We start from the raw sequence: 27237 nt of genomic DNA, 5'->3' as shown, positions 1-27237 counted from the left end.
CATTATAATTTCTTTAAAAAACCACTCACTCACTCACACTTCCTGGCCACAACACAAACGAATAGACATACTCGTGCTCCCTCACACTAAACTATTTCACTAGACCACAGGTTTAGAATGTGTGCGCTTATATGGACAACGTAGAGCAATAGTTCACGTTGCGTTGACCTCTGTATACAAAAATGGTCGGTTGACTGTAGGCCCTCTGCAGTCAAATAACGGCCGCCTGTGGGATGTCTGAACTTTAAGCAATAACGGAAAAGTCTCTAGGCAGGGAAATTTGTCTACATGCGACTTATACAGACTTCGGATTAGTCTCCCATATGCGCCTAAGTCCTGCCCATCCTTATATTTTGTTCAAATATGAACTCATACATTATTTCCTGTCAAATTTATCACATTTAGAGACGCTCTGTTCCATTGCTTTTGTGTTTGTATTCTTTATTATTTTATGTTGTTTACAGTTTTGTGTTTTGTTTTTTAAAATTGATCTATTCGCGTTACTTCACATAGTTTTGTGTTTGTATTTTTGAAGTCATTTTCATCTGTAGTTACCAACTTTAGTATCTGTTTAACTCATAACCAAGAGTCCCGAATCTCTGTCTCTCGAACACTTGGAATTCTGGAATAAACATACTGTCTGTATGTTTATTTGTATCTAAGGGATTGTCTTTTGAACTAATAATAAACTGAAACTAGAGATGTTCTCATGAAAGCTGAGCGCTGAGCACATACACTCACAGACAGTCATGAATTGTTCTGGCACGCGAAATTCACACTTAATGTAATCTTCAAAGGTTAGCGTAGACTTCGTTTCCACAAATCCGTACACGACTTTTCTGAAACAGAATACTATATGTGGTAGGGCACGAAGCTAGAAGGCCAGGTGGAAATAATTTATGAGAAAATGTTTAGAAAAGGCAGGGGATATGGCGAAATCAAATGCCGTAAATGAAAGACACCACGGCGGAATGCAAACACGGCCTAGAGACATATATATAAAAAAAAAAAAAGAAAAGAGAAAATATGAAATCAGATAAGGACGAGCGGGGCTTAACTATTCCATTGCCGAAGCGTGGAGCTCGTGCATAAGTGAACACACGGAATTCTTGATCTGTGAGCGCACGAGCATCTAATTAGCTATGCGACGGTATTCGGACTTCCTTCATTCACCGGACCCCCACGCGTGCTCGTGAGTTGTGCGTCGGAAACAGCGCGCCTCGATAGGAGAGTGACACGTACAGCAACAAAAGTGAAACACGGAAGACGATACCGAAGAGGCGGAGCTGCCAGGCTAAAAAAAAAAAAAAAAAGGAAAAAGAAAAGAAAAAGTGGTCGGCAGCTTCTGCCCGCGTGTACATTCGTTCACCACAGTTTCTTGGTGTTTGTAAGAGCCTCAACACGCATTCACGCCCTGGACGAATGACGCGCGCTGTGATGTAGTTAAATCAGAGTAAGAACGCTTTTCATTCATCACAAGCACACAAGGTGTGAAGAGGCCATCAAATGTAATGGGGGGGGGGGGGGGGGGGCTATTGACGCGTGCTTATGGTTATTAGAACAGCTCAAGTGGGACTCCGTCGCTGTTGTCTCAGTCCCGCGTGCAAAGGCAAATCAATAAAGAGAAATGAAATATGTCCGCCCTGTTCTACTAGCAGCGTACATCCATGCGGAGCGTATACAGAGCGTGCCACAAATTTAGCTAGTGTGCATGTAAAAGTACTGCATTGTTCTGACGGTGACTAAATGCCGTGTACATCAGCCGGGTATAGGTTGCTCTTGCAGTACTATATCTGAGCGACTACGTACTTTTTTCCCCCAAACAGCAGCAACCCACTTCAATAAGATATCAGACATAATATTTACCCTTAATGATGAGAATGTCATAGATAAACTCGCGAATCTCGTGGCGGGATCTATAAGAACTGTCTGTAGTTAAGTGTGCCAAAAAAAAGTTTAACACTCATATACTTGACACAACTGAAAAGTCGTTTCCTCTGCGATGGCGGCTGCTGTTGTTGTTCATGTGCAGGGCGCTTCAGTCAGCGAAAATTTTCCAAAATGTGTTAAAATTATTTGTAGCAGCTAGTATAATTATAATGTATGAGTTGGTCTATTCGAAGAGGCGGACACCACTTATACAAAATATTGAAATGCATAATCGATTAAATAAAAAAAATCACAAATTAACATTTTTTAGCTACTTACCTTACGGCACCTCTTGCAGTTTCCAAATTCCAGCCGGCCAGACTGCAAGGCACATCAAAGAGAATTGTGTGGACGACACCATTTACAAAATATGTGTCGTCAAGCTTGTGGTAAAAATGTTCTGTCGTTTCACTTATACCTTCTCAACAAAACGTCCTTTTATGCATCGAACCACAAAAGTAACTCGAACGCCAATGCATTTCTCCGCAAAGTTCGGTAGTTAATGTAAGGTTCCCCTAAAGAGGTGCCGTAAAGTCGAGGTTGTTGTGGTCCCGCACGTGCATGCCGCATGAAACGGCGGGCTCATATGTATCGTAGCACGGCTGGCTCCTACAGGCTGAAGCCAGCTTTCACTTCCACGATAGTGCACGCTTTATGTTGCGAGATCGAGGAAGCACTCCAAAAGAGTTCTTTGCACCAGCGCATTCTCTCGAGAGCAGCCTAAAAGAACGGGATGCCACGCGTCCTTTGCCCAGCAAGTCTGGGCTCTGGGGAGTAATTTGCGGAGGTTCAAGTCGCGTACGTCTCGCGACGACGCGACAAGTTTGCCCTTTGTAGCGGGCTTGAAAGTGAAGAGATTTCGAGTACTTAGCACAGGGACATTTTCGGGACGAAATTACAACATCAACAACAACAACAACGACAACGACGAAGACGACGACGAAGACGATAAGTGAACATAATTTAATGGCGCTGAATAATGGGTAGCACACAATGGTTGACTTTTCTTCCACGCGGAGGAAATACTGGCACGTTATCGCAAGGTACTAATGAGACAAGGTTAAGGTCAAGTGCTTCCAAGAGAATTCCTACTTGAAAAACTCTGAACAATGTTAAAGCGCAATAGAAGTAAAAACTGTACGCATGAGCGAAGGCAGGCGTCCACATGTGTGTTGTATAGTCGGATAAAAATTTCCGAAAGCGGTGTTAAAAAAAAAATCTCTATGGCAAAGGTAATTTGCTTAAATGCGCAAGCAAAGTAACTTCGTCCAGATTCGCGGTGAGGCGAAATACTTTCAATATCGACGTCTCTCTGGAGTATTATGGTTTTGAGCGTGGACGTAAAGAGGGTGGAGATTCCAGCACAAGGTAGTAAACAATGTTTTTTTTTTTTTCCGTTTAACCTTCTTGCCTTTTGCAACTCAGTTTTATATGTACATATATATCTGTCTCCCTCTCAACAAACTGGTTTGATGGACCCAACCTTTATTAGATATTTTCGTCTCCGAGTACGGTTGATGCAGTGGCCTTAGTTTTTGCCTCCACATGCCTTGGTAAAGGCTTTACCTAGTTCGACAAAAAAATTTTATTGCCTCAGAGGCGGTTTATCAATTTACATAAAAGAAAAATGTCGCTTAACAAATAAAGTACAGGGTCTTCAAAATTAAGCCTTAGTGTTCCCTTAAAATTAGGCACTGGGAGGCACGCGAAGACCACCTGTGCAAGTAAGTAATGTGGCCAGGGGGACACAAAGTGAGATGATAATTATTGCTGTCAGCAGCCCAATTAACTAAAATTGAATAATTAGCATTTTGTTAATTACTGCTTTACTGCTCGACGGCGAATATCAAGTACACGCCACAATAAAAGACTTTTGAAAACTTAGAGAAGGCAGTCAATCTTCTCGGAGTGTCACATGTCATATTATGTACCGCAGACGGCATGTTTCCGTACTCACGCATTTTTTTTTACAGCAGCCCAACCTATGAAGATCATTGAGCGTGCAAACCGCACACACTACGCTTGTCACCTTGAATATTTGCGGTTGAGCACTTGTGCGCTTCCGTCATTTGGCTATCAGTATTTCTTTGGCTTATTTTGCATAAAGGATAAAAGAAGAAAAAAAGCACTCGTTGAGTATAAGCTTGAATGTGCCTGTCGTTTCCTATAATATGCTTGCTCAAACACCAGGGAATACCATCCGCAGCTCTCCACACAAAATCCCAGTGCATCATTTATTTTACGCTGAGTTTTATCACGAATATACTGATTTAGGGGGGGGGGGGGGGGCGGAAAGTTGAGTAACCCATACCACCGTTCTTCACACGCTGAAGTGATGCCAGCAAGCCGTTTACTACGCGAACGATTACTTAATTATAGTGATTCCCCTGTAAGTCAGGTAACATTTCGTTATTCTATGGCCAGAAATGCAAGTGACCTAATTTTTCTCATTTTACTTGATGTGGAATTGTGTTTCGGTTTTGCGGGGTTAACATAGCCACCCTAAGCAACTAACTCCACCGGCCTTTTTTCGCACCTAACAGCACTTACTTCTGCCATTTTCCGGATGCAATCTCCACAAGCTACCAACGTTATCAAATATATATTCCCGATTACCGTATACTATCTAAAGAAAACAAATCGTCAGAATGTGACGCATACATACGCTGAACTAATAGCAAACAGTGGTATACAATACGCGCACATCCATCAAAGCCACGCAATAAAGCCGTAAATCTTATGGCTCGCGATCGCAGGGTGACACGTATAACCAATGATTTGTCAGATTGATAAACAAACAAAGGAGTGAGCAAGCAAAGCAAAATGCAAAACAAAAGCGACGACCTTGGTGTCCTAGCCCACTTCGCTTGTCACAGTAAGACAAATGGCACGGCCTTCTACGTACGCTTGAAACTTCGTAAAAAAATATTTAAATGAAAGTAACGATAAAGTTCGTGCCAGCGCTTCTGAAGCAACAGGCTGACCGATATCCGACGGTTCGCTTCCGTCGTCTCGGCCGCGAACATTGTCAGGCAGCAGCGCCCTCTCGTTACGCTCTCTTCACAGGCATTTACGCTGCAGCTCCACCATCCACAACTGGTCACTCGAGTTGCTTTTGGCTTGTTCCCTCGTTCGCGCCAAGCTTCCGCCACTGAATATGAAACATCCAGAGTTGTGACAGTGAAGGATGGTCCTTCGGGGACGTCGTGTGGCCTTGCTCGGGAACCGCTGAGCCGGCGCGGTTACAGCGCTATACGCGAAGTACACAGCATCAACGAGAGACGAAAGGCAAAGGTAGTCGGGAAGTGTTGCGGCCTGCGACGCGTTAACCGATAATAAAGAAAAGCACTGACATAAGGAGCGTCAATAAAGCTTCGGTTAGGGCTAGCTGGCACATAGTGTTTTAAGGTGAAAAAAAGTCGGCGCCAGTGCTTGTCTCGTCTTTCCTTTGTGGTTTTCATCTGTGCTTGTGCTGATTATTTTCACCTCAAAATACTGACATAAGACTTTTTTTTTTGATGAAGGCCTACTACAATTTCTCTAAAGACGTACATGTCAAACGTCGATATGCTCTAATACTGGACAAGCGTTCAACAGATTCAAATGAAATTTGGGGAAATTAAGAGAGAACACTCAATTTTACCGACTGCACAGGAAGCCGTGTTTTGTTTTAGCGCATCAAATATTTCTCAAATATTTTTAAGGTTTTGTAAGCTTAAAATAAATTGAAGCACGAAGTTTACAAAATTGTAAGTCTTCATCAAAAACAGACATCAAAGTTCCGTTAACTGCTCGTGTTAAAACAACTGAAATGGACAAATTTGACACATGAGCTTAGAGCATACGTGAAATCTTCGTAGTGTTTACGAGGATATTGCAAATGTCCCACTCACAATTAAGCGACGCACTTCAGAGCGCTATGTGAGCGCTGAGAATAAGAAATCCCGAGTGACTTCATTTTCTGCCGGTAATAACGACGCCAAGTGCCGGACAATGAAGCGAGAGAAGGCATAGGGGAAAACATATAGAGCATCAAGTTTGTCCGCTGACCCATCTAAGTGGCTGTAGCTTACCGACTCGTCATATCGCTTTTTTTTCTGTGTGCGATGACACATACAGTTGTAAACTTGTCGTTCCAGTTTTTATTAGTTTCGATTATTTCAAATTTTTTTCGTAAAAAAGATAACCTATACCAACATGCTGATTAATACAGGTGGTAAATTAAAAAAAAAATGCACTTTCTTTTTTCAAGAAAGCTACGGCGGAATGCTACGACCACAAAAGCCAAACCTGGGCCGTCCAGCAGGTCTCGGCGGCTCTTGAAGGACAAAGGCCGAGTGAAACCGACGGAACGTTGCCCCTCAGGGCGACCGACCGCGGGAGTAACACGCGCTGGAGTTGTGTAGAGACCACCCGTTGAGAAGACGTCAGGGCCCGCGTCACGGCGCCATTTAGTCATGGTGTCGTTCTGCAGGCGACTACATGAAGTTGTTTCTCTCTCAAAAATTTATGAAGGGAATGCCGAATAGCACGACCCTCACTCCCATATATATATAGTAGGCAAAGAGGAATTCTTCAGGCTACCTTTCAAACGTAAAGAACTTGAGTGGTGCTACAAGGTAAACAGGACAAGTATTTATTTGCAACAGTTTCGATCGGTGGACCGATCTTCATCAGGGTTTACAAAAACCCTGTTTTTGTAAACCCTGATGAAGATCGGTCCACCGATCGAAACTGTTGCAAATAAATACCTGTTCTGTTTACCTTGTAGCACCACTCAAGTTATATATATATATATATATATATATATATATATATATATATATATATACCCCAGGGTCCTCTACGCGGACGCCTCGCTCTGAAAACACAGGGACCGTGCAGCGGTGGTGGTTACGTCAAAAGACAGGCTGATCGTCAGCGCGTCCCTAAAGACAACAGACTCCGCAGTTGCCGAAAAAGCGGCCGTGGCCCTCGCACTCACACAGCCGAGCGTGGACACCGTAGTCACCGACTCAAAGACAGCCTACAGAAGCTTCCGCAGGAAGGGTAATCTCCTCCGCGGCCCGAGCCATTCTATCCAAGCGCAAGCCTCTGGGAAGAGCCATAGAGCTCCGTGTGGGTCCCGGCTCACTCGCAGGTAGCAGGCAACACCATCGCCGACTACATGCCCGAGAAATGTCAATCCGGGCCGAGCACGAGCCGGAAGAGCTACCGCACCCGGTTACCAGCTTTCGGGACATTACCCGGATGTACCGAGAGGAAGGGTGCAGACTGCCAGAACCGCACCCCAAACTCACCAGACAACAACAGACGATCCTGCGTCGAGCGCAGGGGGGATCGCTTGCGCATCCCGTTCTGATGAACCGCATGTACCCTGCGGAATACGATATGCTCTGTCCTTTTTGCAGAAGAGAAAAGTGCTCCCTACCGTACGTCTTGGCAGAGTGCACAGAACGCAACACCCCCCTCCTTCCCTTCCCACCAACACCCCCAATGCCCAACCCTTTGAGCGATGGAAGACCTTGTTATCCAGCCCCACCCAACCGATTCAGCTCGCACTGACGGACATGGGCCAGGAGCTGCTGGGAACATATGGGTCCTGTAACTAGGGAACCACCCCATCTGGAGCCTGCGCGCACCACCGATTTATTTCGACCACAGTAAATTTTGCGTCATCATCATCATCACCAGTTACAAGTCCGGCGAGCACGTGAGGCTGCCAAAAAAAATTTGTTATACCGAACGTGTCGTCATACATCCCGTGTTGTTACGCAAGCCAACACCTGCCTCCAGTGCACCAACATTCACATTTTTGGCGTCCCATAAAGCGTGTCTCTATAAAGTTGGATTGGGGCCTTCCAGCGGTTGTAGAGCGCCGCAAGAAAACCAATGTTGGTCACGAACAATACGTGAGCGAAGTCTCTCTCTCTCTTTCAGTGCACATGAAGCGAAAAAATTAATACATTTAATCTTTCTTTTAAGAAAACTTTTCACCCAACCATACCATGCTCCGCCATTTAAAGCAAAATACTGCGCAAACCTTAACGAAGGATTATATTTGAATCAGCACCTTAGAATTTCAGTATCGCAATGCCGGAAATATGGTTTTGCATTCCACATTCATTTACGCAATGGACGTGTTGCAGCGTCAAAGTTAATTGACGTTGGAATTGGGATAGTGATTTGGGCATTCCTGCCGTCACACTGGAAGCCACACAGCTTGTCGGTGAGTGCACAATTTTTAGACGAGATCGTCCGCTGACTAAACAGCAGGAACGCCGGGAAGGTCTGCGGCCAAGCCCAAGTGATAATCCGACCTCCAGGCAGAACTGGAAGAACGTAAAGGAGTTCACGGCGCAATTACAAGAGCGGCTTTGTGCCACGTAATCTCCTATTATTGGCGGCAGTAACTCGGCATGTGGCAACCTGCTGGCGAACCCGTGTTTGCAGCACAGCGTCGGTGTTTCTCAGCGCCCGACGGGCTCGTTAAACTCGATGTATTTGCGAGCGGTGCCACATTCACTAGAGGCTCCCGGACTGTCGCGGGCCATAAAGAAAACGGCACCAGTGCAGAGAAGAACACAACCCACCTTTGCGCTCGAGAAACCCCCAAAGAACACTTCAGAGGCGCCTAGAAGCAGCAAGCGTCTTTCCGTGAAAGATACCAGCTGGCCATGACGTTCGTCACAGTAAACATGGTGGCCTTGCCTATAAAGGACCAGTGCTCCAAGAGCAATAAAACCTTCAGCAGAAAGCAAAGATGTAATGGCCCTTTCCCAATTTCTGGCGTTGTGGTTTTATATGTCATGCATTATCCTTACTGTTGAAGACTGCTTCATGCTTTCTTTCAATTGATGCAAGCCGTAGGCAACACTGCGTCCTCGGTAAATGGCAAGGAATAATGGATTCGTTTCGGAAGTGTAATGGGAAGAAATGCGACTCCCAGCTACATTACGAAGGGAACAACCATTGAGTGAAAACAAACACGTTGTATGGTTTCTTATAAAAGTAATATCTTGAGTGTAACTTGAAGCAGCGCGAAGAAGACAAGGACAGAAATCGAAAAACAAAGAACAAAGAAATACAGGACTAGCGCCATTTCAGCGCGCCTTCGATTGTGTTTCTTTTCGATTACTGTCCTGGTCTTCGCCTTGCTTCAAGTTATACCCATGATTAACAAACTAGCCCAAATCAAGTTCTTGCCAATATATAGGGTGGCAATGAAGCTCTTCCCATCGATCCATCGCAACCTTGAGTGGGCATAAAGCCTAGTGCAGTATAAAACCGCATAGCGATTTCGAGTGGACAACGTTATGACGTGCACAAATGAGGGAATGACGACGTCTAAGAATTGGTTAATTATTCGTTGTAAGAGTACTGCGACATGTAACAGTCCAGGGTGAAAATTTGATCAATTTAGTTTAAATAGTATAATATTCAAGCAATTTTACATAATTTGATTGCTACATTTTATGCACATTTAGTTTAATTGACTTCTGATGGATGTGAAGTGGAGTCGCGATTTCCAGAAAGTTCACTGTGCCAACAGATTCATTAACCGTTACAGTCTACTTAAAATAACAGCTACGTCACAAAGTAGCAGAAGCAGGAGCCATAATTACTTGAATGCTAACTTGGAAGCATTCAAACGCCTATTTTCAATTTTCTGAGGCAAGCAGAGGCGTAGTCTCACGTGATCGACGTACGCCATCTTCACGGCTTACGCGTTAAGCGCTGCACTTTTTGCTCATCTCGATTTCGTTCATGTCGGACGTGGTGGCCCGTCCACGTTAGAATCTCAAACGTCCCGACAAAATGCTGACGACTATTTGTTTGCCCCGAGGCGCACAGCGGGTAATGCCACGTGTAAGGCGCAAGAGGCAACTGCCGAGCAACTAGGTCTGAAATTTCGCAACTAAAGGACAAGGCGCGGCGAATAGAAATAGAATAAAGAAAAAGAAAAGAAAGAGACCGGTTTCTGTCTCTCTGTCGTACAGCCGTACGCTTCGTAGGCCGACACTGTCCTCCATATTTGATTAGATTCTCTCCGGATAGACGGGAAATTAGTCGTCGACGTCGTGCGCTTGCCCGCGAGCCATTTCCGTCGAGTTCGTCCCGCTGTCGCTGTCATTCCTAGGCGCCCCTGTTCCGTACGTCCTTGCGCGTGGGCGTGCGTGTGTATGTGTGTGCGTGTCTTTGGGTGGGCGTACACGCATGCGTGTTGGACCGGGTCCGAAACGCCAGCTGTGGCTGATAGCGAGAATGGGCTCGTGTCTTAGCCTATTCGTTACTTCACTCATGTCGCTTTACTCTGTCTCCGAGGGGTTCCACGTCACATAGAGAAAAAACACCGGCAGGGGGCGCATCGTCTCCATTCTTGCGGAACGACTTTTGCCGCGGCAGAGTAGTCCCACAGCAGGGGTGGAGTCAAGAGGATGGCAGAAAAGAGCGCGCACAATTCTTTGAGGAAGCGACGGCCGGACGGACCCCTTCAGGAATTAATGTTCCGCTTAAAGCAACCTTCCCCACTCCGACGCACGCAGTTCATTAAGTTCGATAAAACTGGAAGCAGCGGCTGTTGTTGTCGAAGTGACCTATTGCAATTGCTATTGACAGAAGCAAATTATCTCACTTTAGCGAATGCTAGCTGAATCGAAGGCACTGATAACTTGCCAGCGTTTGCAAAGTTGGTTTACTGGACACATTTAAGGGCTTTTCCTACAGTAATTTTTGCTTACAAAGCTAGCCATGATGACTCTTCTCGTGCTAAGTCGGACCATCTTACCCAGAAAATTACTCAGTTGAACTTCCTCCTTATTACTAACATCTAGGGTTCAGCGAGCTCACTCATCGTTTCATCCGAAACTTTTCCGACTAGTGAACGACGGGTTCAAAAGAACTAGGGAGATAAAAGAGCAAGGACAACGCAAAAAAAGCACTTTTGCGAATAAGCGCTTCCGTCGCTTTAGCCGCACGAGTATGAGCAGCCGCTTCCTCGTCAGCACAAGCTCCGGGAAAGTTGGAGAATACTTCCGCCCCTAACAGCATTTTCCGGCTGGCCTTGTTTGCATCCCATTTTCCTTTCATTTTGCAGCTGCCGTGAGCCACCGCAAGCCTCAAGTGGCGGCTCCTAGCCGTCGCGACCGATAGGAAAGCCAAAGAGGGGCTGAAGGAGTGCGAGAGAATTCAACAGAACCGGGCAGGATTTATGGTCTCCACTGATTGTGCGGCAGCTCGTGACGATCGCCGAGCACCTTCGCACCGTCCTCGCAGGCCTCACTACTTTGGCTTTCCTTTGTGTGAATTCGACTTTTCTTCATTTTTATCCACCAGCCGTCCGATGTATTCGCAGTCAGCGTTGAAAAATTTCTGGTGGGTTCCGCGACAGCCTTTATTCATACATATTCCCGCTTTTAACTGTCCTTGGTATCTTTATTCTCGCTACTTTATCTGCGTTTACTTTTCGCCGTCATGATGTGCATGAGCAGAGACCCGGTTTCTTGAAAATGTGTGCCGTATGCCTTCCCAAACGACCTCTCTCGGGAAGCAAAGGAAGCAGAAAGTTGAATACTCGAGCTTTCTCTGCCGCATTACCTTCTCTAAGTGTTTGGTTGAGGATTGACCTTGATCCAAAAAGTGGAAGAGAAGAAAGAAAACATCTGTGAGTGGTTGGCGAAGCTGAAACATCCCTCTAATGGTGCGAAATATTCACGGTTTTGTTCGCTGAGTCATTTGGTGCCTCCAATGAGTCTGTCTCTGTGTGTGCTTGTGCGTGCGTGCGTGCGTGCGTGCGTGTGTGTGCGTGTGTGCGTGTGTGTGTGTGTGTGTGTGTGTGTGTGTGTGTGTGCGTGTGTGTGTGTGTGTGTGTGTGTGTGTGTGTGTGTGTGTGTGTGTGTGTGTGTGTGTGTGTGTGTGTGTGTGTGTGTGTGTGTGTGTGTGTGTGTGTGTGTGTGTGCGTGTGTGTGTGTGTGCGCGCGTGTGTGACAGATAAACACTTTGGGTGTGCAAAAAGCTGCGCATTATACCTCTTTAACGCCACAAACAAAAATCCCGTCCCTACATCACTTTGTGTTCGTTTACGAAAGCTTACAAATTTTGAAGTTGAGGCAAAAAGAGAACTAAACACAAACAAAATGAAACAAGAATACCATCGGCAAGGATGTTCGGTAGGAGCTCGTAGAAATCTTTCTTTAGGGCCACCATAGCATACGACCCCATCAAATCATACGCCTAATCATGTGAGCTAAGCTGTACCTGTCGTGTTTCGTCGCAAAACTAAGTTCCCAAGAGCGCCAACTTTAGTCAATAGTGTTCTTCAATGGGCGGATAGCACAGGCTTAGCGCAAGGATAAAAAAAGTAAAACGACTCCCAGACCTTAAGATATATCGAAATATTAACCGTAGATTATAGCGTGTGACCACATCTTACCAGGCTTTTCGCCACGTGTGCGATCTACGGGGATTCTTCTGCACAAAGACTATATATAATATGCTCGCCCCACCGACGTCGCGGTGAAGGGTATTCCCGAATTTGCTTTTATGCAGTCATACCTTTGGCGCCTAGCAATATAAGCACAAGACAGGACTGAACTAGGTCCTTAAGATGCATTCTTGCTTTAGTTCAAGACGATTTCACTGGTGTTAAGCGTTGATGAACACTGACATGCCAGAATACCGATGTCCGAGTTATTGTCGCTCACCGTCCAATAGCAACAGTGGCATCGACAACAGGCGATCCTCTTGCTGTGCCGGAATATACAGCAGCGTTTTAATGTTACTATACTCTTATACTAAAACACATACTTATACTCTTATACTAAAAACACATAATATATCGATGCCTGGCCTTCCCAATCTGAGGTTTTTTAGCGCACGAAAAGGGACGAAAGACAGTGGCGAAACAGTGTCCTCGTTTCGCCACTGTCTTTCGTCCCTTTTCGTGCGCTAAAAAACCTCAGTTATGGAATTCCAACACGCCCTGACCTACGCTCTTCCCAATCTGATTTACCGGCCTATCTTAGTGCGATCCTTGCCTGCACAGTCACTTTACCACCTGAGCTAATCAAGAACCTAGCAGGTAGTTGGGCGAGGACGAATGAAAAGGAGGAGTTAGCAGTGGAACATTAATGGAGCAAATGAGTTTCGTGGAAACACGCGAGGTGGAGCAAGTTTTCCGAAGGAGAGAAGGGATTGTCTCGGAAAGTCGTTATGGTTAAGGATTCAAGCACCCCATGCCCCACCATCATAAATATTTTTCAATCAACTACACACTCTTTCTCGGGAACCCAGCTAGATCTCCTTTGAAGCGTTTAACGTTGCGTTCAGGAGCCAACCAGATTTTCCAACCTTTCCTTTAACGTTCATTCTTGTATTATTATTTGTTTATTTATTGGGCTTGCCGTACGCTCTATTACAGCGAAGTTGTTAGCCTCTTGCTCGTCCGTATTTTTCGTGTCCGTCAGCAAAAGGAAAAGGAATAGAAAGACGGGCATACCGCTTTTGGAAACAGGCATACAACACACAGTTCAGTATTCGTTTCAATAAAGAAAAACACAACATAAGCGTCAAAACCACATGATGCATGATCAGGCGAATGCGAAAAATGCGAGGCACGTTCCTTCTCCCCCGCGTGTGTTTTCCGGTAATGATTACAGTTGCATAAGCTGTTCCGGTGCGAAAGGGGCAACAGCAGCATACGAATCAGTGGGTGGCGTCACCAAACTTCATGTATAAAAGGGGGACCTTTCTAGGAACTCATTCAGTTCACTGTAAGACCGCTATGGTTAGACCACGCAATGTTATGACTCCCGAAGAGCAGCGTGAATACGGTGAGCGTCGAAGAGCGAAAAATCCTAATGCTCAACATTGGTGTCGTGCTAAGACTAGGCAGAACAATAAAACATTTCATTTCCTTTCAACGGCATTTGAGTGGTTTTCGAACAGCTTCGCTGGCCATCTGCTTTCGCAGGGTCGGGATGGCGAGTCAATTTGTTTTACTGGTCGCCTCATTTCCAGCGCAGTTAAACTCTCTTGACCCTCTTTCTGCGTCTCCGCCTTACAAACTCACTCATTATTGATAAAAATCAAAGCAAATAACAGTGAACTGAATCGCTATACCTGGATAAATAAAGCATAAAAATGAAGATAAATAAATCTAAGTTAGTGTGGGGTGGTAATCATGGTATAAAGAAATGAGCAGATGTAGAAAGAGCAATGTCAAGTCCTACTGGTCTGTAGATTTAATCTAACGCACTAGGTAAAGCGTAGACTCGGAAAAACACAAAGAAAAATGCAGGGTAAATGCGAAAGCCAAAGCAGGTCTCCCGGCTGCACGATGCCGATTCGCAGGCGGAAGTAATGCGACGTGCCCTGGCGCTAATGGCCTTGGCTCAGTGGCCCTAACTGTTCCGATACATTCATGAGAAAGAGAGCAGTAAACATGCGGTCTTCCAACCATTTGCTCCCATTAGTTTGATTTGGGCACCCGGATGAAGAGTCTATTGGCATTTGCCAAATGCGGGGAACAAAAAAGAAAGCATGAGCAATTTGCGACAAATCAGATTTGTGTCCACAATCAATGTAGTGGCGCCCGTTAACGTAGCGATGGCGATTTGCCTGATTAAGAGAGAAAAAGGCTGGCAGCACTGGAGTGCGACAGTGCGGGGAAAGGGGGGGGGGGGGGGACGTTCGTTCGTAAGATATTCAGTATACCTCGGATGTAAGGTAAGTTGTTCATCATTGTGCGCAGAAGCTTCTGCTTCAGTTATTAGTAGTTTACCATAACATAGCTGCAAGAAGTTCAGTTGTCTGTAACGTAAGAAAAGCACGCTTTTGTGGAAAAGGCGAACTAAAGATATTATACGAATACGGCAGTTTCTACGTACTTATTCGAATCTACGTTATCCGAAGCTTTCTTGACTTCTTTCGATTAAATGCTATGCAAGGAGACGTATGATGTGAGCAAGTGTATTTTATTTCAAACACTATCCGCGGGATCAGCCCACATTAGTATTACACAGCCTCCGGGACTGACTAGCTTTTACACGGCAAAAAACGACAGGCAGAAAGGAAACTAGGGAAGCGTAGGCAAAGAAAGCTTCACTTTCATAACACGAGCCCCATTCTACAGTTTTTGTGAATCCACACGTCACTGACTGTACCGAAATAAAGCTAACGTCAATGTTTATTTGCTTCTGGTTGCAGAAACGATAAAAAGGTCGAATTATATCCCTATAGCGACCGTTCCACTGATAACACATTCCAACGCGGAAAATGGATGTGGAGTCGACAAACATAGATTCTAGTAACGCAACCTGATGTGGGGGGGGGGGGTGGGGTGCCAAGGACGCGTTGATTGCACCTACGTAGTTCTAGCTGATAAAAGGTGACTGAGGAGTCATGGCTGACCAATGCGCGTTTACCGCTTCTGTGTTCACTGAGATACATCCCTTGTAGTGAAACTATGATTGTTTGGAGATGAAGACACGCTCGGCAGACACATTTCGCAGAAAGCAACAAGATAGAGCGGTGACCCCCAGAGCTCGCGTCCTCAGCAAACAAATAGAGTAGATCACTCCGCGCTGCTAAAGACTCTGCCATGACGACCACCACACAAACAACGTGCCGTTTGCTCCGGCATTAATCCTCCACCAATATTGTACGAGGACTGTTTTCTTGTTGCATCGAAACATTCCCCGGCTTCTCGGTGGCAACAAAAGCACCCTCTCAACAGGAAACTGTGTTCTGATTCATTAAGCGTGCCGAGGAACGAAATTGGGCGGTTTGGACTAAGAGGCAGAGACAACCACTAGTGTTCAGCGTGGTCCCCATGGAATCCTGGATTGAGCAGCGTGGCAGAATAAAGGGGAGGTGGGGGGGGGGCACTTATTGATTTCGGATATCCGGCGAATGCAATGAGGTTCAATGAGGGGTGATGGTTGCTCCTTGGCTGAGAAGTTTCACTCCTTCCCACCCCCCTCTCTTCTCTCTCCTTCATACTGCGCAGAATTTCGCGGCCAAACGGGGCTTCTCCCGACAACCACTGTTCTATCCCGTGGTCACAGCTCGGCGAGCCGGTCTTTCTAGCGCAATTACGCCGGCACGGCTACCGCGCCGCCAAATTTCTTCCGGGTCAACGTCTGCGGACGCGATCGAACCGAGATCTTATACTGTACGAGCTTTCCCACTTCCCCTTCTTAGAGCCGGTCAATCTTGGCACCCCGGAACTGCCTTAGCGGGGAGTACGTATAACGGCGCACGGCGAAGTCTGACGTCAGCACGAAGAGCCGCCGTCTTCGTCGTCATGCATTCGGTGGTCCACGTAGACGCGATATCATATCGAGCGTGTGGATGAGTTAGAGGTTGGGCTTATACTTTCGTGTTTATGGAAGAGGAAGTGGAAAGGAAATAGCGGACAATAGGCCGCAGTCTAGCATGACGTCGGCGCTGAGGGAACGAGGTGTCGCTAGGTATTTGGAGCTCAATAAGGCCCTATGTGAAAAGCAGCTAGTATGTGGGAAACCTTGCCCCAAGCTATAGGTTTCACGCGATAAGGAAAGGGGTAACAGTAAACAGTAGGTGATGATAAAAATTTGGGCTTTCTGAGTGTGGGCGTGAAATTTAGTTACTTTATAACGGTCAGGTCGGTTTAGTATTTGACTGGATTAAGAAGGAACATTAATCTTGGCCGCGGGTAGCATTCGTGGTATGAGTTTGAAATTTCCATGGCTTTGTTAAAGTGGCGCAATTTTAGTCGACATTTAAGACTTTGCTTCAAGTTTTAGCGTTTCCATCAACTCTTTATTCGGAGTTATATAGGCTGCGGCATAAGGACTCAGAAAGCATTTAAAAGAACGTATTGTAGTTGAAATGTTTCGTGTCGTTGCGGGGAGTTCACATCCAAAGTAGGAAAAGTAATCCTGAATTCGCAGTCTAAACTTGTTGTCGCGAGCAGAAAAAGAGATGCCATACCGAAAGAAATGTGGGGTCATTCTTTATACGAGAATATTAGTGGTGAGAGATGACCAAACAAAGCAAATCAAAGCAAGCAAGCCCGCGTACGATCTAAGTATATAGTTTCGCGCATTTTGTTCACACAAAAAAGAAACCAAATGTTATAGGAGTGTTGGTGGTCGTAGTGCTTACGTTTCGTAAGATTTTCCCATCATGAAATATTGGTGCTTTGTAGGATGGGTGGATCGCCGCGCACACAGAGACCACCACTAGGCAAGCAAGTGTAGTGAGCCGCAAGTTATTCGCCACCGTGGAATCGGCAGCCTGTTGTATACACGCACTCGCAGGTCTCCATAATCGGCTATTCCGCGTTTAATGCGCCGGCTTCCGACAGGCTTGGTGTAGGTATGTAGCGTGACGCTTGATGACTGCTGGGATAGAGGCTAACCGAGAACGCTGATTGTTGATGGTTCCTGTTCAACTGCGAAAGAATTCAACTCTTGACTGAGACAGTTATGACTCCGACAACATAATATTCCCCTTCATCCCAAGCGACCCATCCATTTCTCCCTCTCCTCACTGGTTTGGATGAGGGCCAGAAAACACAAGTACTAGCCTTTGATAGCAAGCGACAGGTAAAGGTAGGCGTAGAATCTGAGACACCATCCCTGAGTACCACCGAACCATTATGTGCACATTACAAGCGTAACAGGATAGGAGCTTGGGCTAGTTACCTCGACATCGCAAATGATCAAGAATAACAAAAGGCATGAACGTAAGGAAGACGTAAGGCACGCCGGCACTCTGTGTGTATCTAGCGTCTTCCTTTCATTCTTGTCTTTCGCGCTGCTTTACCATCCCCAATAGGTGATATCTAAAACTTGCCAACTTCGCCACTTGGCAACTGGTAAACGTGTCGTGCTTCTGGCTTCACAATCACTTCCGACGCATGCAAAACTCGAAAAAAGCATAGCCTTCGAGATGTGTTTGCTACTCAGATGCAGCCGCCGTCAGAGGCGTGGATTTGGACGCCACTTATACGAACTTATAAAGTAAAGAGCTAGTATTGCTGACGAGCAATCTTCGAGAATGTGTCGTTGAAACGAATTGGACGTGGCTTCGTGAAATGGAGGACTCTGTGTTGAAGAAATAATGAGCATATAAAATTTTTACGTTCACTGCTATTAGAAAAAGTTCGGCAGCATGTTTACGCTCTTGTACCAAGTGAAGGCGAAAGCCTGCTGCATGCTTGGCTGTCTCGCATCGTCGCGTTGTTGCTTTCGCAGTTTGGCTTCTTCTGCTCGTTTTCGAAGCTTAGCTGCGGCTTAGGGTGCTCGTATAGCAAGGTTGGACTCACGCCAACGACGTTTCTTTTCTATTTTACGTTGCATCCTCTAAGCAGGGGATTGAAACGTATGCGGTCCTGTGTGTTGTGTGGGTGATTCGCTTCACCAAAGTTCACTTCACTTTGGTCAGCGCTTGTAGCCTCAGCCTTACGGGGGTATGAGCCACTCCATTTCTTGCTTGCTTACGGGGGTCAGCTTTGTGCATGCCGCTTCTTGTAAGGGACGTCGGGCTTTCACCATCGTCACTGTCGATAGTCGGCAAAGAATCACCAATGCTGCCTCGGTTCGGACGAGGGACTCCGAAATAGCTGAACAAATGGCTATTGCACTAGCCCTGCTGGATAGCTCACGGGATGTCATCTATAATGATTCAAAGTCTGCAGTCAGAGTATTTGAAAAAGGCACCGTTTACAAAAGGCCCTCAGACTTCTTGGGGGCAAAGAAATCACGCACCACTTCATTTACTGGTTTCCCGCACATCAGGGTCAGATAAAGGGTGCTCCTCCCAACCTCAACGAGTCGGCTCACGGGGCTGCGCGTGAACTTGCCCACCACGCTACCCTCGACCAATCGGAAGCCGACTCCCCAGAGAACAGGGACACGCCCTCCATCTACAACGAGATTACTAAACACTACTCTCTATGCCGTAGAACCTACTTTGTTCCTCATCCGCGGCTCAATAGAGCTCAATCATTAACGCTCCGTCTACTACAAGCTAATGTGTAGCCCAATCCGTCGCTCTTACATGAAATCTGTCCGGATGCTTACACCAATGCTACCTGCCGTGATTGTAGAGAAATAGCCACGTTAGACCACATGCTCTGGCGGTGTGCCCGGTCACGCTCTATCATCGATAACAGCTCGGCCAGATGGGAGGCGGTTCTCCGCAGCCCTCTTCTGGCTGACAAACTCTGGGCTGTCCAGCAGGCCCACGACGCGGCCGAGAGGCTCGGCCTTCCGGTTCCCACGTGGGAGCGGCCCGCTTCGTGAAGACTCATGATCTGCAGCACTTCATTAAAGTTTTGCCATACCACACCATACCATACCATACCATACCATATCATGCCATGCCATGCCATGCCATGCCATGCCATGCCATGCCATACCATACCGTACCATACCATACCATACCATACCATACCATACCATACCATACCATACGGGGGTATGAGCCATTGAGAAGGTCACGTTGTTTTTGTTTTGTGCCACTTGACTAAACACCGCGTTTCAGTACTTTGTATGCGTGATTACAATGAATGCATGCACTGTACGCTTCACTTACTGAGTGCTTGAAGCCTCTGCATTACGAGAAGGATGAGCCATTGCATTTATTACTTTCTTAGAGGTGTATGCGTCATTGCTGATGATCATAGTTTTTGTGCGATTGGACCGGATGACGCGTTTTTTTCAACGCCGTCGGGGGTAATAGCCACTTAAGGCTGTCGTCTTAATACCGCCGCTAAGATGAGGGAAGAACGTGGCACTTAATATACTGCAATCTTTCTTGGGTTGCGTAGCGACAACCCTACAGTACTGAGTATGTGTTTGTAAAATGACACGGTCATCACTAATGCTGATTTCAAACTGCATATCACTTTGCTACTCGCAGAAAAGGCTTTAATATTGCCTATTACATGATAGACCTCACTGTTGGACTTAACACTCTTTCTAATAGCACCACGTTATGTTTTTATTTATTTATTACTCCACTTGCGGCACAGACAAAAGAAAATCAGCATTACGCAGAAAAATAAAAAAAATAAATATGAACAAGAGAGGATGCCTTGGTGTTGAGAGATGGTGTGGAAAGCTCTCTCCCACTACGTGCACAAGATTCCGAAAGTCGTTTTGGCTGAGGCGTACAGAGGTTGCGTGTTGGCGGGGGAGCGAAATGAAAGAAAAGACACGACGACAGGGGGACGTTGAGACAGAACTTTTTCGGGAAGTTTCTGTGCGTGGAGGAAGCTGGTGGAGGCACGACAAGATTGCCAAAATAACTGCTGCGCTTGCCATACCGCGGCTGTTACGTCGTAAAACAAGTCTCTCGTGCTCGGTTTTCTCGTGCAAAAAAAGCAAAAAAAAAAGGTCGCCGCGAGTTACGGAAGCTTCTCCGGTGAAGAAAAAAAGAAAAGAAGCGCCTTTACAGCTCTCGAAACTTTCAACACCACTCAGTCCAGTTTTCGCAGCTTTTACTACGTTGTTATTTGGTCCAGCTCGGAAGACGCAAAATAGTAAAATCAATAAGTGTCTCGGATGAATCTAGAGAAAGATAACTTTCAAATAAACGAAAGAGAGAGCTGTATTATATGTATCGTTCTTGTCGGCGTCCCAGACATGCGTTATCAGATATATTCAGTACCGCAACTCTCGTGAGCTAAGAATAGTAAGCGTGTGGTCAGGGTATTCCTGAAATGACATACCTGACTTTTTCTTTCTTCAGAGAGACTGTATGTGCACTTCAGAAACGTAGATGAATGCTACTAAAGCGGATGCAGTTTTTTGAACGGCTCATCTTACTTGGTTTAAAAGAAAAATTTGCTGCCATGGATACAACTCGAATGAAAACAATATTTTTATTGTTCCATGATGACCCTCTCGATTCGTGACCATTACGATGTTTACTTAAACATTCACGCAGAAACTCCTTTGGGAGTTGTCTACGTATACGTAAGCATTGTGCCACTTGCTCATCTCCAGGCAGCCCGGTGCCATCAATGTTATCAATGTTATGGAACTTGATCCGCCCAGTGTAAACCTTTATCAGTATTTATCAGTATTAAACCTGCCTTATCATCTTCGATAGCGAATGTAATACGGCAGGTTTATTTAGAGACTTCATTACGGTACTCGAACCCACGACCATTGGTGTTAATTAAGGTGAATAAATTAGCCACATTTAATTAAGATAGAGGTAATTAAGGCGCTCGCATCCTCGACTTTGTGTGGAAGTCGAACGCATAACCTTTGGTTTTAATTAAGGTTCACTAAGGTTAATTTAGCGAAACTATTACAGAATCACCACTAGCTTTGCTGAGGGGGTTATGCAGTGCTTTATGGATGGTTCGGGTGCTTGTTTCGAGTTCGTTATTGAAACGTATGCTGTTCTGTGCGTTGTATGGGTGATTCTAACGAATCTATGCACTGTTCGCTTCCCTTTGCTGAGCGCTTGTAGCCTCTTCCTTAGGTGAGTATGAGTCATTGCTGCTTGCGAGGGTATGAGCCATTGCTTACGGGGGCATGAGCTGTTCATTGCCTTGCGTGACGGACAAATTTCTCTATGGGTAGGCATAGAAATGCTTACGCATATAACATCCTAAGTAATCTTCGCGTAAAATAAAAAGGTGTACTGCAAAGTAATTGTGTCATGCGCAATTTCAGCTAATAAACTGGAGAACAGTAAGTGCGGTTGTTCTCCTTGCCACGATATACATCTCTGCTATACTGCTTATCTGTGGCGTCCAGAAAAATGCCGTTGCTTTTCTTGATTTGGCAACTTCACCGCATCAGAATTTAGCGCTATAGAATGAACTGCTCGTGTTCTTCAATATGTTTAACAAGCAAATGAACCAGCGGTTGCGCATGTGAATGCACGCGTCACTGCGTAAATATGGGAAAAGAATACGAAGAACTCGAAGGTATCACCACCACCAATGTATCGAAAAAACAACAACCAATGTTTGCTCGTTTTTTTCTTTTACAAGCACTGCTTAGTGCTACACAGGTAAGCAAAGTGACCAGGCGATCGCCTCCCGTATGTAGTCTAGGATTTTTAATTCTGAAAGCATTTGCCTTTGCGCTCCGGTTGCTGCGTGCGGTAATTGCACAGCGAGCCCATCTCAGGCTGCAATTTTACGGCGCGCAAAATGGAAGCAGTCCTCGCCGCGGACGCGTGATTCACATGAAGTTCAGCTGTATGCGCGACACGGAGCGACGTGGCGGTCTCATTCCAGCAAGCTCTGGCTGCTGTCCGAAGGGACCGGGTGGTCCGAACTGAGACGGCGGCATCAGCATCGGCGGTGGAGGGCGGCCGAATGGGCCGAAGGGTGGGCCAGGTGGTCGTCCGAACGGCGAGAACTGTTGCTGCTGAGGCTGCCCGAAAGGAGGAGGCGGACCTCCGGCCGAAGGCTGCGAGCCGAACATCCCAGGTGGCCCGAAAGGTCCCGGATGAGCGTACATAGCCTGGACGCAAGGTGGAGCGTCTTCGATTGGCCGGCCAGCGCTGAAGCTCCTGCTCCGGTGCCCCTTGACCATTCTTCCCGGCAGGCCGATTCTGATGTGCATTCCTTCGTCGGCATTTGGAGGCTGATTGGCGCCGCCGACGCTCAGGCTGGTACTGTTCGGGTCAGCGGCGAGCGCCAGGGCGGTCTTCGACGTCCTCGGTGTTGTGTCCTGAACTCCCGGAGGCGGTGCCGGTGGTTTGGTCGGACCCGACATGAAGCGGGCGAGCTGCTTTCGCATCTTTCGCTGCACGGTCTCCCATTCGGCCATCTCTTCTTTGTACCTATCGTACTCGCGGTAGTACTGTTCCCAGGCGGCTCGCATCACCATTTCGGCGGAGGTGGGCGAGGAACGCATCAGAGCACCGCCCACCTTCTCGCCACTTTTCCGCTTGCCGATTTCGAGTGAATTCTTGCTCGTCGCCAGCTTGGCCTGCATCGCGTAACGCATCTCCGGTGGAGGCGTCGGAGCAACGGGCTTCTTCGACATACCGCGGCCGGCGCTCCTCTTCTCGCGCATGGTGTCACCTTTGTCGCGGCGGCTGCCATCCCACTGCTTGCTCACGTGGACCTCGATGCTAGATGACCCTGAAGAGTCCCAGGAGACGTCCTCCATCTCCACCTTGGCACTGGTCGCCATGGATGGAGAGCGCGAACCGGCCTGAGACGGCGACGGCGAACTGGACACTGGTCTAGAAGACTGCCTCGATGATCGTCTCGAAGGACTCGGCGATGGGCTTGAAGAAGGGCGCGACTGCGTCCTCGAAGCAGCCTGCGAGACAGTCCTCGAGCGAAGCTTCATTCCGGACAGAGAGGGCACCTTGTATGGCGCCCTAGATCGACTTTCCCTGTCCCTGTAAGACGGCGGTGGTGGTGCTGCCTGTGGTGGTCCCGATGGAAGATTTTTGCTGACGTAGCGGGTCTTAATCTCGCACAGCCTTTTCTCCCGATGCTGGCTTTTGGAGACGTCGCCCTCCAAGTCGTCCGCGTATATGTGAACCATGGACGACTTGCGCGCCAACCTCGGAGTAACCGGGCCTGCACCCCCAGCAGTGGCGCCAGCTCGCGCTCTATCGTCTGGCAGCTGTACACACATCCTACACGCCTGGTAGTCGTCCTCGTACGACAGCTCGGTCTCGGACATGTCCGCAAAGTGCCTGCACTCGCCTATGACGTGCGCGATGGCCGGCAGGCCTCCACTGCGATCGGTGCTGCCCGAGTACTCTTGGACACGGCCTCCCATGCCACCGCGAATGGCAATGTGGTCGCGGCAGAGGCCGCTGCGGCCAACAGCGGGCGGCACACCGATTTGCTCTTCGCGGTACGAGTAGGAGCCGCCGCTGTGGTCGGTGCACCGTCCGATCACGCGGATGCCCGGTGGCGCACTGAGGGACAGTTCGGCCAAGTCGTCGTCTTCTTCCTCGTAGTCTTCAGTCGGGTCGACAATGACTCCCGCCTGGGTCCCGTACGGCATCCCGCGGCAGCGGGACACGAGCCGAATTGTGGGTTGCTTGTTGCGAACCTGAAACATTCGATTGAGTTTCTGAGTCAATCATTTGATGCTCGAATCATTCGTCGAGTGAGAGACCGACCGATTATTTGATCGATTGTTTTACTGGTGGGTAGGTTTTCAAGAAGGCAAAAGAGTCTCAAGGCTCTAGAGCGCAATGACAGTGACAACGCTGGGATGACCATAGTTTGCAAAGTAGGGAATCCGCACTAAATGAAAGGCGGAATCACACTCATAAATATTGATTGATTGATTCCTACGACTTAAGTCGCAAAGCAACGCTGGAACTATTAAATACGCTTAGTTGAGGGATCCACTTTAGTGTCGCCCGTTGGGTGCTCTTTAAAGGGAATTTAAAAATAAGTACACGACTTCTTTCGAATTCACCTGTCACCGGCATGCGGCCATCGCAGTGGGAAATCGATCCCGAGGCCCCGCACTCAGCAGCCACAGCGTTATGACCAATGGGCGACCGCGCAGGGCTGGCGTGTACTACATCATGGCTGCCATACCTTGACTCCCATGTCGTCTAAAAGCGTGTGTCCCTTGCACTCCTCCACAACGTTGAGTGCGGCGTCCTTGTCGCCATCGTCGATGGACGCACTCACGCTGGCGCCGTACGGTCCCACGACGGCCCTGTACGAGACGGGAGGGTGGCGGCTTCCGAAGCTGTCGTAGCTGGCCGACTTGTTGGGACTCTTGAAGCGAACCGCGAGCTCCTGGTAGCTTTCGTCGACGGAACCACCACCCCTCTCCAGCCGGATCAGAGGGCCTCCGGCGGGCTTGGAACTGCTCATGACTGTGCGAGGACCGGCTGAGCGAGTGTCGAGAAACGACTCACGGTTTTTGGCCGGCGCCAGTCATGACTCGGTTCAACCCGGCACCGGAGCCAAGCCTCCGGGAGCGCTGCGACGGCTTAAATTTTTCCTCTTCTTCTTCGTTGCTTCTGTTTGCCATGGCACGTGCCAACAGCCAGAAAATTACCAAGGATTTACACACTGATACCAAACAAAAGATGGGATGATGATGATGATGATGATGATGCCTTATTTAATGACACAAACCCACTGTGGCGGATAGGCCACGAATCTGGTGGTAGCATGACAAAACAAATACAATGAAAGAAGTATTCGCTTCCCAGAAGAGAGAGAGAGAAGAGCGAGGGAAGGGAGAAATTTTAAGCAGGCAGACGTCCGGTTTGCTATCGTGCACAGTTAAAGGAGAAACGGAATAAATAGAACGAATAGAGTCAAACGTAAAATAATATGAAATTAAAGTGAGTAGTAGTACATACAGTGTCTAAAAGCGTCTTCTCAGGTACGTTAATATTAGGAAAGTCATTAGAGTGGTGGTGGTGGTATGGTGGTGGAGGTGAAAATTTTTTCTCCGGCAAGTTAATAGGGTGGGTTTCACCCTGCGTGGGCGGCTGCCACGAACTCTTGAGCTCTAGTAGGTGTGGATATTTCTCGGCTAACGAAAAAAGAAAGAAGAAGGCACAGAAGCGCGGACTGTGCTAAGCAGCCCGTTTTCTCCACACAAATTCAGTTCAATTTCTTTTATTTTTATGTTTCTCATTTAATACTATTTTCATAATTTCACTAAATTTAAGCTACCTATTGTAAGCTTGTTTAAGTCCTTTTACATTTATTCTTTTTCGAACTACCCCGTTCTTGGCCGATTCTCCAGAGGAGGTCTGTGCCGCCAACCTCAATGCTGTACATTTATGACTATATCCGTTGCGATGTGTCTATTCACATGATTTATAGCCATTGTAGACACTGTAAAATTCAGCCACATTGTCAAATATGGTAGTGGTGGCATTTTGAGTGCACCGGACAGGCTGTAGCAGACCTCTGGACCTCTCTGATTGACTCAAATTGCCGACACTGAAGAAATGCGCAACATGGCGGAATTTGGCAATGCCTAGGATAGTACTCAATAGCAGTCGTAGCGTCATAGCCTTGGGAGCCGAATTCATCGTGCGTGCCGCAGTTTCTCGGGTAGTGGCATTTTTCTAGATCCAAAAGATGATGTGGCTTGTACGAAGAGTTCGCATCGATTTCCCAATTTCGATGAGCCCGCTGAAACTAAACGCTTAAAAGGTAATTAATTACTTTTTGTAAAAATCAGTGATTAACACGTATCACCTGTCACCCCGTGGTAGCCACCACGACGGCATGTCTCCGAAGGAACAGTCCTTTTAATTCTAAACGGATTTTTTAATGTATCGCTTACAGTAATCGTAGGTATACTCGGCAACAAAATTTTACGGAACACGAAATCTGAGAAAAAGCTGAAGATCCGTGCAACCACACAACGCAGCCTAGTATTCGCATTTACAGCCTCTACTACTATATGTGAACAACATTGTGGTGTTCAGTTTTACTAACTAATTTTGCAGGTTGCTCGGAAGCTGAACGTTTTCTGAGGTCCCGTGGTCCGTAAAGTGTTAAAATTAAAATTATGGGGTTTTACGTGCCAAAAACACTTCCTGATTATGAGGCACGCCGTAGTGGAGGACTCCGGAAATTTCGACCACCTGAGGATCTTTAGTGTGCACCTAAATTTAAGTACACGGGTGTTTTCGCCTTCATCGAAATGCGGCCGCCATGGCCGGGACTCAATCCCGCTACCTCGTGCTCAGCAGCCCAACACCATAGCCACTGAGCAACCACGGTGGGTCCGTAAACTGTTGTGGTTGGCTATATATCCAGTAGAGGGAGAGTGTTTCACTTTACTTGGGCTGAAAATATGCAAATGCTACTTAACTGGACAGAACCAAGGTAATGTTATTTGCCGTCCCTTGGAGATAGATGATTTTTTGCATTCCGCGTAATGAGATAATTAGTTTTAATGAATTATTCAACTTCTCAAATTTTATTATTACATGAAAAGTGTGAAGGAGAAAATTGTAGATTAACATGAAACACTCCCTACACAGCTTTCTCTTGCTCAATACGTGCTACATAACAGCGATTTTCCGAGCGCGAAACAAGCCTGCAAATACCTTCGAAGTGCCTCGAGTGGCCAGTCGCGCGGCTACCACTGGTAGCTGTGTACGTACTTGGACTGCCCGTTGGAAGTGACATAGCATTGTCGCTCTGACAGGTGATCCCGTAGCAAAGGCATTAAAGGTGCAGAAACACCGGTTTCGTAGAGTTTTGGGAGCGACATGGAAAGACTGACAACATCAAACGCCCTGCTTAGGCCACAGTAAACCATGTCAAGTTGACCACTGTTCTCGGCCGCTTCTGATGCGTGGGCATAAAGCTGGCGAGGT

The 27237-nt window shown here is 47.1% G+C and overlaps 2 protein-coding genes across 2 annotated transcripts in view; one reads left to right on the top strand and one right to left on the bottom strand.

The window, feature by feature from the left end:
• The window catches only part of LOC126539619 (pyrokinin-1 receptor-like), a 400622-nt gene that overhangs the window by 113642 nt on the left and 259743 nt on the right, over positions 1-27237 (top strand). The window lies entirely within an intron of this gene.
• LOC126539502 (uncharacterized) lies at positions 21941-24897 on the bottom strand. The gene is made up of 2 exons (XM_050186370.3): positions 24470-24897; positions 21941-23969 (listed from the first exon to the last, which is right to left on the bottom strand). Exons 1-2 carry the CDS (start codon positions 24752-24754, stop codon positions 22125-22127), a joined length of 2130 nt encoding a protein of 709 aa, XP_050042327.1. The 5' UTR covers positions 24755-24897; the 3' UTR covers positions 21941-22124.

The sequence above is a fragment of the Dermacentor andersoni genome, chromosome 11, assembly GCF_023375885.2.
Source record: "Dermacentor andersoni chromosome 11, qqDerAnde1_hic_scaffold, whole genome shotgun sequence".
In the NCBI taxonomy this organism is placed as follows: domain Eukaryota; kingdom Metazoa; phylum Arthropoda; class Arachnida; order Ixodida; family Ixodidae; genus Dermacentor; species Dermacentor andersoni.
This window is presented reverse-complemented; position numbering and strand designations above follow the sequence as displayed.